Here is a 12,771-nt window from a genome sequence, read left to right as displayed (position 1 = left end):
TAAAGTGTGTCATTTATAGTGTCTAATTATAAGTGGCTTGGGCAAAACCCCATAGCTACTAAAAATACAAAATTAGCCGGGCATGGTGGTGTGCACCTGTAATCCCAACTACTTGGGATGCTGAGGTAGGAGAATCGCTTGAACCCAGGAGGCAGAGGTTGCAGTGAGCCAAGATTGCGCCACTGCACTCCAGTCTGGGCCACAGAGCGAGACTCCATCTCAAAAAATTAAAAGTGAAAACACAAACAGGGTCGGGCGCGGTGGCTCACGCCTGTAATCCCAGCACTTTGGGGAGCCGAGGTGAGCGGATCATAAGTCAGGAGTTCGAGACCAACCTGGTCAACATAGTGAAACCCTGTCTCTACTAAAAACACAAAAAATTAACTGGGCGTCGTGGCGGGTGCCTGTAATCCCAGCTACTCGGGAAGCCAAGGCAGGAGAATCTCTTGAACCTGGGAGGTGGACGTTGCAGTGAGTCAAGATGGCGCCACTACACTCCAGCCTGGGCGACAGAGCGAGACTCAGTCTCAACACACACACACACACACACACACACACACACACACACACACACATACACACAATACACATGATTGGGATTGTGGAAAAACATTGACCATCTGTAAGCCCCTAGAGGGTGGGGGCTATAAGTTATTTGCATTATTTACAAGCAGGACCATGTCAGGCATATAATGGATACCCACATAAGTTTGAATCCATATGTAGTCTAATACAGTCATGTTGGCAAGACTCGGGTTTAGAAACATTGTTTTGGTTCCAGATAGTTACTACTTCTACTTCTTAGGTAGGGCTAGAAATCGAATGGAAAATTACTTTCTGTTTAGGTATGGACAAGCGATTCATTGCCAGCCCTGTCAAACACAAATGGAGTTTTTTCTCATTGTATACAGGATTTGGGTGATTAGGAAAGTGGAGTGAGTCTACTAATAAACCGTTATAATAGGACGCAAAGCAAAAATAAATTCAGCGTATTCATCCCATGCCAATTTAGAAGCATATTTCTCAAGTTATGTTTACTTAGGTTTTCCCTAGGGTGAGTGGTTCCCAATTTTTTTTTGTCGGTATTTGCCATCAGTTGTCATTAACGAATTGTTATTAATGGGAAGTGCTCTTTGATCCGTGGAAATCTTGCCCAATATAGGCCCCAAATGTTCCTTTAAGCCTTGGGGAAAACGACTTTGGCTGGTCGGTGCCCAAAGCCACACCCACTAAGAGGCCTTAGGAAACCCGGGGCTTTCCTGGCGGCGACCTAGCTGTGGCAACCACGCGGCGCGTCAGGATCCCACGGGTCGCGCTTGTCCTCCCAGTGGGAGGCGAGTCCCCCTCCTCCGCCCGGCCGGCCGGTGGGCCCGAGGCCAGCTGCCTTTCTGACCTGGACACCGGGCCCCTCTGCGCACGCGGCGCGTCCCGAGTTCATTTGCATAGGGACTAGCGCGGCGACGGCGAGAGGGAGGGCGGGCGCGGCCGGGGAGGCGGCGCGCGCGCGCCCTGACAGCTCGGCCCTGTTCGCTCACTCGCTCGTCCCCGGCTCCCGAGCACAGCATGGCGGTCAAGGTGACTCCAACTCTCTGCTGCTGCTTTTATTGCATAAGAGACATTCCGAGCGTCCTGCCTGCAGCCCCCCACTGCTTCCCATTTCATTCATTGCCTAGGTCTTAGATAGCTTGTCCTGGGGCTCCGGCTCGCTGCGAGGAGAGCTGTGCGGGGCTTGGACCGGAGGAGGGGATGCCCGGCTGGGGGAGGGGAAGGAGGAGGGATTGTGAGTTGAAGAGGCTCGTATGGTAACACTGGTCAGTGAAGGAAGAGTAATGTCCTGTCCTAGGTGCATGGGATTGTGAGCCCGGAGTTGGAGGGCATCAGAAAGGGCGTGGGAGGAAGTGGGGAATAAAGCTGGGGATATCTAGGGTATCAGTGAATTGCGGTGGGGGAGGGAGTAAGTATTGAGTAATTGGGGGCCTCAAGGCCGAGGGCAATGGTTGGCTTTTGCGTAGCAGATTGCAGGGTATCGAAAGTATTTGTATTTGTGGCAGCTCTTATATTTTAGGTTGGATGGGGAGAGGGACGCGGAGATAATTGCATGTTGGGTTTGCTTTTCATGGAGAAAGGCTGCTAGGCCAAGTGATTAATTTGGGTGATTTAACTTTCCTGTTGATCCACTCCTGTTAGCTTCTTGATTTGAAGGGTGGTTACAACTGTGTTGCTAGTAAATGTGGAGTAAAGTAAAAGATCCTCATTGCCTTCCCTTTCCAGTCCGGAGGAAGCACTGTCCGGTAGATTTGCTGTGTCTTAGGCTATTCACACGTTTTTCTGCCCTCTAGTCATAGTTATCCAGTTTGACAGTTCTTATCAGCAATTAGGGCTTTTAGTTTGTTTTAAACTAAATGATAAAAGATAGGAGCATTGATTGTTAGCCATGTGAACTCTAATCTGAAGAGATTGTGTGGTCTCTGGTGAAGCATTAACTGGCTCTTTTTTTTTTTTTTTTGGCTTTTTTGCTTACAGGTGCAGACAACTAAGCGAGGGGATCCTCATGAGTTAAGAAACATATTTCTACAGGTAAATTGGCTTGCATAGTGTGCCTTTCATTGCAAAAACAAAAAACAGACATGTCCTTAGTCCTAGTCATGCCTTAACTTTGAGGAATGTTCAGTTTTCATGTATTCTTTCAAACATGACCGGACAGTATAGCTTATACTTCTCTTATTAAGTTTTGATTAAAGGCCTTCTTTTAATTAAGGGTTGGTAAAAGGTTTTCCTCAAGTTACTGCTTTTTTTTTTTTTTTTTACATGACTTAAGATATGTATTTAAAAAAAATAATTTCCAGCTTAAGCACAGAGACCAAGATAAAATTTCAAAATGTATTGGCACTCTTGTATGGGTAATAGTTATGATAACTAAAATTCTCTTCCTTGAAAGTTGCATGTTTACGAAGTTCTCCTGCTTATGAGCTATTCTTCATGTAATTTGACAGATAAGAATATTATAGCTATTCTTAATTTGTGTGTCTTACTTATATTGTATCCTTAAGCCTTTGGGGATTTTGTTACAAAATGTTACCTCTTAAGATTCTTGCAATGGTCTACCTTAACTTTTAAGCTTTTAGGATCAGTGACTTGGCTGTAGACTTAAAAAGAAAAGAAAAGAAAAACAAAAGGTTGGCTTAGTTTTTTGTTTTGCTTTCTTTTCTTAAATTTCAAAAGTTTCCTTTGCAGGAAGTTGTACTTAAGAAGTAGATGTAAAGGGAGGCAAGCTAAGGTGTTTCACCAAATACTGCGTTTCTCTCTGAAATCTTTTGAGAACTTTCTATTCTGGACGTAGGTTCTTACGAAGACACTTTGACCTTGGGCAGGTCCCTGCTGGGTATTATTTTCCTCTGTGAAATGAGAGGTGATCTCCAAGGTTCCTTCCCATTCCAAAAGTCTGAGTCTATATTAGGAATAGATTCTAACATATGCTGATGAGCCTGGAATAGATGACGTTTTTGAGACATGTGGTTTGCTTAAGCTATTGTTGGGGAAGACGCTGCATAGTTGACCATACGTATGTGTAGTTTATGAAAAATAATTTGTGAAAATAGGAATCTTAAAGGTTATAAAATCTGATAAGGGAAGCATTTTTTTCCAGAACAGAAGTAATTATAATGACAGAAATGGTCCATTTATGATTTGAAGACTTTATTCCTCGCAAGCATTCTTGAAAATAGCCAAAAATATATCAGTATTCACCATGCCATGTGATTATACTCAATTGTTTTGTGAAGAGTTCATGTGATATAGTTAATTTTATATTCTAGTCTAAGTAGATGTGGAAGAAATCAGTTGAAATGCTGCATGATGTAGTGAAAAGAATACTGTATAGGTATCTGAGTACTGCCTAGGAATACGGAGTTAATTCCCAGCCCTGCATTTATCTGGCTGTTGTACGCTTAGGCTAATCATCTGGCCTTCCAGAGTTTCAGCTTCTCATATGGGACTCAGTGGTACATAAGGGAATGGGAATTGAGGTCTTTCTAGCTTTAAAAATTCTATGGGAAAAAAAGTACTGTGATTCTGTATGGATTTGTTTTTTGTTTTTGAGTGGGGGTAGAGATGGGTATGAGGAGAATGGCCAAGACTGTCCCTAGCTCTTTAACAACTTTTAAAAAATTTTTTGAGATGGAGTCTTGCTCTGTCACCCAGGTTAGAATGCAGTGGCGTGATCTCGGCTCACTGCAACTTCCACCTCCGGGGTTCAAGCAATTCTCTTGCCTCAGCCTCCCTAGTAGCTGGGACTACAGGCATGTGCCACCACACACGGCTAATTTTTTGTATTTTTAGTAGAGATGGGGTTTCACCGTGTTAGCCAGGGTGGTCTTGATCTCCTGACCTCGTGATGCACCTCCCAAAGTCCTGGGATTACAGGTGTGAGCCACCGCGCCCGACCCTGTGTGTGTTTTCATTTTTAATTTTTTGAGACGGCGCCCAGGCTGGAGTGCAGTGGCACAATCTTGGCTCACTGCAACCTCTGCTGCTTCTTTGACAACTTTTAAATCTTAGCTTTTCATTTACTGTTTTACATATTATTATCTTTTTACACATTATTTTGATGATGCCTTTATTTTTATATTGAAAATTTGTGGAATTCGTAACTGCTTATTTAGCACTAAGTATGAAACATTGACCCAAGCATTATTGATAGATAAGAGAGCGATAGAATGTAAATACTCACCTTCAGAAAGGTCTAACACAGCAAGAAAGATAACAATATAGGCTGAGTGCAGTGGCTCACACCTGTAATCTCAGCACTTTGGGAGGCTAAGGCCAGAGGATCACTTGAGCCCAGGAGTTCAAGACCAACCTGAGCAATATAGTGAGACCTCATCTCTGCAAAAAATTTTAAAAATTGGCACAAAGCCTGGTGGCATCCACCTGTGGTCCCAGCTACTCAGGTGGCTGAGGTAGGAGGATTGCTTGATCCTGGGAGGCGGAGTTTGCAGTAAGCCAAGATCATACCACTGCACTCCAGCCTGGGCAACAGAGCAAGACCTTGTTTCTCTCTCTCTCTCTCTCTCTCTCTCTCTCTCTCTCTCACACACACACACACACACACACACACACACACACACACACACACAAACACACGATACAGTATTGCTAGTTGGATCAATTTGAGGATAGTTACCAAGTAAAAGATGTTTATTCCTGGCTTGAATACTTCAAACTAGAGTTATTTGAAGCTTTGCAGTACTGTTTAGAAACAGTTTTATAGATGCATATAGTTGATTAATATTTTAGCTATAATAGAAGACAAAAATACATGCTAACCATTTATTTAGCACTTAACATATTTACCCAACCAGTATTTACAAAGGGTTATTTGCTGTGTACCATGCACTTTTATTCAATACAATACTGTGGGGAAAAGAAAGATATCAGACTGTTACTGTGTCTATATAGAAAGAAGTAGACATAAGAGACTCTATTTTGTTCTGTATTTGAGATGCTGTTAATCTGTGACCCTACCCCCAACCTTGTCCTTGCAAGAGACATGTGCTGTGGTGACTCAAGGTTTAACGGATTTGGGGCTGTGCAGGATGTGCTTTGTTAAACAAGTGCCTGAAGGCAGTATGCTTGTGAAAAGTCATCACCATTCTCTTAATCTCAAGTACCCAGGGACACATACACTGCCAAAGGTCGCAGGGACCTCTGCCTAGGAAAGCTAGGTATTGTCCAAGGTTTCCTCCCATGTGATAGTCTGAAACGTGGCCTCGTGGGAAGGGAAAGACCTGAGCGTCCTCCAGCCTGACACCCGTGAAGGTTCTGTGCTGAGGAGGACTAGTATAAGAGGAAAGAAGGCCTCTTGGCAGTTGAGATAGAGAAAAGCGTCTGTCTCCTGCCCATCCCTGGGCAATGGAACATCTCGGTGTAAAACCCGATTGTATGTTCTGTTTACTGAGAAAGGAGAAAACCACCTTAGGGCGAAAGGTGGGATTTGCTAGCGCAATGCTGCTCTTTATGCACTAAAAAGGTTTATGGAGATGTTTACATACGCATATCAAGGCACAGCACTTTTCCTTAAACTTATGTCACAGAGATCTTTATTCATATGTCTTACTGCTGACCTTCTCCCTATAATGATCTTATTATCCTGCCACTTCCCTTTTTCTAATAGGGTAAAGATAATGATCAATAAATACTGAGGGAACTCAGAGACTGGTGCGGGAGTGGGTCCTCTGTATGCTGAGCGCCGGTCCCCTGGGCCCACTTTTTCTTTCTCTATACTTTGTCTCTGTGTCTCATTTCTTTTCTCAAGCCTCTCGTTCCACCTAACGAGAAACACCCACAGGTGTGGAGGGGCGGGCCACCCCTTCAAATACTGTTCAGTAGCAGACACCAAGTCAAATATCAAGAGAGAGAATAGAGCCAAGACCTAAATGCTGATGGACAAGTGATTGGACTAGCTGCTCTCTGAGGCCCATTCCATCTCCAATGGTCTGTGGTTGAGGGAATCAAGAATAGTGAAGGCAAAAGACTAACCTGTGGTAGAGCAATCAGATTGGCTTCCTACATCATAGTGGCTGTGTAATAATATTGACAATGGCTAATATTTATTGATCATTTAGAGTGTGCTTGAGATTGGCCTAGTGCTTTAAGGATACTTTAGTTTTCATAACAACTTTATGAAGCAGGTTTAATATCCTTGTTATATAGATGAGGTTAAATTAATGTCAATTAATTCAGACTATGTGGTAGAGCCCAGATTCAAATCAATTCCAGAGCCCATACCCTTAACCCTAGCATTATACTACTGGTAGGATATTGAAATAGGGTGACATTTGAAAGACAGAGGTATGTCAGGGGATAATGGCAGTGTGTTTGTTAAGAAATTTTAAAAAATCTGGTTACTTAGGTGATGAAATTTTAAGTTTCTTTGCCCTGTAACTGTCTGGAATAGTTAGCCAAGGAATTTGGATTTGAAACAGTAGGGAGCCACTGTGGGTTTCCGAGTAGGCAAATTGAAGTGGTGAATTGTGGCAGCTTTATGTATATGTTGGATAAAGTATGAAGAGATTGGAAGTAGGTTAGGTGATCAGTTGAGAGGCTATTGTAATAATACTTGTGAGAATTAATGACCTACAGTGGCTGATGACTGGGGAAATGAAAAGCAAGGACAGTACCAGCAACTTGGAAGAATCTGTCAAATTTGGTATTAAATGTGGAAGTAAGGGAAGAAGTAGTGAACCTGTCAGTTTTAGGATAGATGTTAACTGATAAGTCATCTATTTGGATAATTTTTTTGGGGGGTGGGGTTAGTTTGGTTTCTAAACAAATGTATCTCACTAAGTTAAAGTTGGATTTGGACAGATACAAATTTGTGTAGGTGGTAGATGAATTCCTTGTAGTTAAAAGGATTAAATATAAAGCAAGGCAGAGGATCAGGGGCTGATTTAAAAGTGATATCTCCAATTGAAGTGGGAAGGAGGAGGAGGAGAAATAGGGAGAATGGTCCCATGAAAGTTTAAAGTAGGAGTTTCACAAAAAGGGTGTAATTAAAGGTTAAAATGTAGATTATTCTGTTATTACTATGATTTAGTTTGGGGAGGATTTTGGGGTCACTTGAGTTTAGAATTATTTGAGCTACTTAAAGACTATAAAGAGATGTAATTTTAAATTTTAGAATACAGTTGAAAACTCTTTGTAAAATATAGATGTGTGGCATTAACTGTCTAAGTTCACAAACAGTCAATAAAAATTCCTACTTTCAAATAAGAATATTTCGTTAAACTTTTGAGTCATGGGTCAAAAGTCATTTGTAAAACAATGAAATGGCCGGGTGCGGTGCCTCACACCTGTAATCCCAGCACTTTGGGAAGCTGAGGCAGTTGGATCACTTGAGGTCAGGAGTTCGAGACCAGCCTGGGCAACATGGTGAAAACCTGTCTCTGTAAAAAATATAAAAAATTACCAGGTGTGGTGGCACACGCCTGTAATCCAAGCTACTAGAGAATCTGAGGCAGGAGAATTGCTTGAACCCAGGAAGGGAGGTTGCAGTGAGCCAAGATTGTGCCACTGCACTCCAGCCTGGGTTGACAGAGCGAGACTCACTGTCTCAAAAATAAATGAATAAATAAATAAAAGTATATGTATATATTCTTATTTGAAAGTACTGGTATATCAGGTGGGTGCGGCAGCTCATACCTGTAATCCCAGTGCTTTGGGAGGCTGAAGTGGGAGGATCACTTGAAGCCAGGAGTTCAAGACCAGCCTGGGCAACAAAGCGAGATTCCATGGCTACAAAAAGAAAAAAAAAAAGAAGTATATATATAAAAATTTAGCTGGGTGTGGTGGTACATGCCTGTAGTCCTAGCTGCTCTGGAAGCTGAGATGAGAGGATCACTTGAGCCCAGAAGTTCGAGGTTGTAATGAGTTATCACCCACTCCAGCATGGGTAACAGAGCAAGACTTTGTCTCAAAAAAAAAAAAAAAAAGGAAAAAAAAAAAAAGAAACTGGCAACTGACTTACCTATATATCTATGTTTAGTGAAATTATATGAGAATTGGTGCAAGAGTTCATAAGCAGGGCTTTATAAGAGTAAAGCATTATTATTTTGAATATAGGGAAATAGGTTCATTTTTCTTGTGGTGTTCATTACTTCTCAAGTTTTGATGAGCTATGTTTCTATTAGTTAAAAAACATCAACAACAACAATATGCACTAAGATTCTGCCTTTTTCTGCCCACCTTCACTCTGCTAAGTTCATGAAATTGGAGTACAACAAATGAATTCTTATGTGTTAGGCTGTGCTGTAATTTTACAACCGGTTCAAGCTAAGATTTTACCATTACCACCCTTACAACTGTCATTTTTTGATTTATCCCTTTGTTCTTTTAACCTCTCTCACCCACACACTGTCATTGATCCAATTTAGCTACATCAGCAGTATACAGTAGCAAAAGGAGACAATAGAAGCAGTGAAGAAGGAGGTGAGGTGGGACAGCAGGAACATCACAGGCCATTTGTTATAAGTCTGACAAATTTCTAAATGAAGAGTTAATTTTGTCTGTCCCTTGTGGCAAAGCAGATTTATCAAAAACATTTAAATGAATTATTTTTAAATCTCTCTCTTTTTAGTTAATAGGCTTCTTTGGTTTGCTGGTGTATTGTATAATAAAGGCAATATATGTTAAGACTGCAACTATATTTGCCAGATCAAAAATTTACTGAAATGCAGACCTCAAATATTATTTTAATTTTGTTCTTTTTTCATTATCACCAGTGTAACAATGAAGATCGTATCCCATACAAAATTATGAAAATGTGCTTTTTTCCTGTCTTATTTTAAGTTAGAGAATAAAGAGGAGAAGATACTGTTAATGTAAAGCAAAGAGCGATTCTTCCTTAGAGTTTTTACAATAACGTATTACTTTTTAATGGAAAGATATGTTCTTTTATTCAAATAGTTTATGTATTTTACTTATTTTTGGCAGTAGGCTGGGGCTGAGAAGGCAATAAAGTAGGGCTTTTAGCAGGAGACCCTTACTCTTTGTTGAAATATACATTAGGGCTGTGTTTCCAAAAGTGTGGAAGGTGTACCACCTTTGTGGAAACAAAGACTCTGAAAAGCAATCTGGCAGTGGTTTAAAATAAAAAGAAAATATCATTTGAACAAACAATGGTATTTTCTTTTGGATTATTTATCCCAGAGAAATAAAAATATTTGTAAAAATATAAGACTATAGGGTCAGACGCAGTGGCTCACACCTGTAATGCCAGCACTTTGGGAGGCCAAGGCATATGGATCATGAGGTCAGGAGATCGAGACCATCCTGGTTAACATGGTGAAACCCTGTCCCTACTAAAAATACAAAAAAAATTAGCTGGGCATGGTGGCGGGCGTCTGTAGTCCCAGCTACTCAGGAGACTGAGGCAGGAGAATGGCGTAAACCTGGGAGGCTGAGGTTGCAGTGAGCCGAGATTGCGCCACTGCACTCCAGCCTGGGTGACAGAGCGATACTCTGTCTCAAAAAAAAAAAAAGAATATATATGTACAAAGTTAACTGCAGCACTGAATTTTTCCTCAAAAAAAAAAAAAAAAAAAACCTGGGCAACATGGCAAAACCCCATCTCTACAAAAAATACAAAAACCTAGCTGGGTGTGGTGGCATGAGCCTATAGTCCCAGTTACTTGGGAGACTGAAGTGGGAGGGTCACATAAGCCTGGGAGGTTGAGGCTGCAGTGAGCTATGATTGCACCACTGCATTTCAGCCTGGGTGACAGAGTGAGACTGTCTCAAAAAAAAAAAAAAAAAGCTATTATATTAAAGAGGAGTGATAGAAGACTTATGGAATAACCATACCGTGTAAGTTATGCAGATACTAAAAAGGATGAGTTAGGCCTAGACCACCAATTTAGAGAAATTTTTCAATGTACTATTAAGTGAGAAAGATGGAAATAAGTATATATAGCATGATTCTGATTTGTAAAACAAAGTCATTTTATATATGTTGTGTGTAATGTTTACGTATAATATGTGTATGATTTAATGAGCACTGAGACTGAGAAAGGTATGAGAGGATAAATATTAGGTTGTTAACTTGGGGGGAAGAATAAAGAGGAAAATAAAAATAGTCTCAATGTGTATGTATTAAGCTTTGAGCAAGTGAGTAATTTAAAAAGGAAGAATCTAGCAATTCAGAGCCTGAAGCTACAAGAGGATTTCCCAGCATAATTTGGATTGAATAAACCCAGTATGAGACACACAGAAAAGGATCTACAGTTTTATTAACCATGTTATTATAATTGAGGGTCTTCACCAGTTCTCAGAAATATGGAACTTGAATATGATAACCTATTGATTGATTGATTGACTGAGACAGAGTCTTACTATGTTGCCAGGCTGGAGTGCAGTGGTGTAATCTTGGCTTACTGCAACCTCTGCCTCCCGGGTTGAAGCAATTCTCGTGCCTCAGCTTTCTGAGTAGCTGGGATTATAGGCACATGCCTAGCTAATTTTTGTGTTTTTAGTAGAGACGGGGGTTTCACCATCTTGGTCAGGCTGGTCTCGAACTCCTGACCTCAGGTGATCCACCTGCCTCAGCCTCCCAAAGTGCTGGGATTACAGGCATGAGCCACCATGCCCAGCCTTTTCTAAATACTTTAGAAAGTATTTACCATAAACTATATAGTGTTCTCGTTAAAAAAACAAACAGTATTAGGCATTAAAGGCAGACTAGCAGGATGGTGAGACTTTGTCCTTGAATCAAGCAGAAGGATTCAAAAATAATTGAAAAGATATGAAAATTAGTGTTATTAAATGCCATGTGATGTTCTACTACCAATCAATACACTTTTTCTTTTCTTTTCTTTTTTTTTTTGAGATGGAATCTCGCTGTCACCCAGGCTGGAGTGCAGTGGCTTGCTCTGTCACCCAGGCTGGAGTGCAGTGGCTCAGTCTCGGCTCATTGCCAGCTCTGCCTCCCGGGTTCACGCCATTCTCCTGCCTCAGCCTCCTGAGTAGCTGGGACTACAGGCGCCTGCCGCTATGGCCAGCTAATTTTTTGTATTAGTAGAGACGGGGTTTCACCGTGTTAGCCAGGATGGTCTCAATCTCCTGACCTCGTGATCCGCCTGCCTCAGCCTCCCAAAGTGCTGGGATTACAGGTGTGAGCCACTGTGCCTGGCCAATCAATACACTTTTAATTGCCTACTATGTACCAGGCTAAGCACTTTACTAGGTTCTACCTTTATAGAGATAATATAAAACTGCTTAGTGAGGGTAGGGACAATACAAAGGACTTCAGTGAAGGTAGAACCTCACATTCTTTTTTTTTCTTTTTGGTGGGGGACAGAGTTTTGCTCTTGTTGCCCAGGCTGGAGTGCAATGGTGCAATCTCAGCTCACTGCGACAACTGCATCCCAGGTTCAAGTGATTCTCCTGCCCCAGCCTCCTGAGTAGCTGGGATTACAGGTGTGTGCCACCACATCTGGCTAGTTTTTTTTTTTTTTTTGTATTTTTAGTAGAGATGGGGTATCATCATGTTGGCCAGGCTGGTCTCAAACTCCTGACCTCAGGTGATCTACTTGCTTCGACCTCCCAAAGTGCTGGGATTACAGATGAGAGCTACCATGCCCAGTCTAGAACCTAACATTCTATGGGTGAGGTAGACAATAAAAAAAGCCCACAGAGCAGACCATGAGGTCAGGAGTTCGAGACCAGCCTGGCCAACAAGGTGGCCTGTCTACTAAAAATACAAAACTTAGCTGGGCATGGTGGCGGGCGCCTGTAATCCCAGCTACTCAGGATGCTGAGGCAGGAGAATTGCTTGAACCTGGGAGGTGGAGGTTGCAGTGAGCTGAGATTGTGCCACTGCACTCCAGCCTGGGTGACAGAGGAAGACCCAATCTCGGGAAGAAAAAAAACAGGCCCACAGATTGGCTGGGCACACTGGCTCATTCCTGTAATCCCACCTCTTTGGGAGCCTGAGGCAGGAGGATCACTTGAGGCCAGCAGTTTGAGACCAGCCTGGCCAACAAAGTGAGATTCTGTCTCGACAAAAAAAAAAAAAAAAAAAAAAAAAGTAAGAAAAAAAATTAGCCAGGTGTGGTGGCATGTGCTTGTAGTCCTAGCTACTAGGAAGGCTGAGGAAGGAAGATCATGTGAGCCCAGGAGTCTGAGGTTATAGTGAGCTAGGGTCATGCTACTGCACTCGAGCCTGGGTGATAGAGTAAGACCTATCTCTTAAAAAAAAAAAAAAAAAAAAAAAAAAGG

General features: G+C 41.9%; 1 protein-coding gene across 2 annotated transcripts in view; it reads left to right on the top strand.

The window, feature by feature from the left end:
• Window positions 1-1,270: 1,270 nt before the first annotated feature.
• The window catches only part of SLC25A12 (solute carrier family 25 member 12), a 120,495-nt gene continuing 108,994 nt past the window's right edge, over window positions 1,271-12,771 (top strand). For both annotated transcript variants that reach the window (XR_002725172.1, XM_023185930.1), the window contains exons 1-2: window positions 1,271-1,575; window positions 2,524-2,577. Coding sequence is in view for 1 of the 2 variants with exons in the window: in XM_023185930.1 (XP_023041698.1) it covers window positions 1,564-1,575; window positions 2,524-2,577 (66 nt within the window). In the remaining variant the exon portion in view is untranslated. The remainder of the gene's footprint in view (window positions 1,576-2,523; window positions 2,578-12,771) is intronic.

The sequence above is a fragment of the Piliocolobus tephrosceles genome, chromosome 11 (genome assembly GCF_002776525.5).
Source record: "Piliocolobus tephrosceles isolate RC106 chromosome 11, ASM277652v3, whole genome shotgun sequence".
Taxonomy (NCBI): domain Eukaryota; kingdom Metazoa; phylum Chordata; class Mammalia; order Primates; family Cercopithecidae; genus Piliocolobus; species Piliocolobus tephrosceles.
Note: the sequence above shows the minus strand (reverse complement) of the source record. Positions and strands in the feature narration are given on the sequence as shown.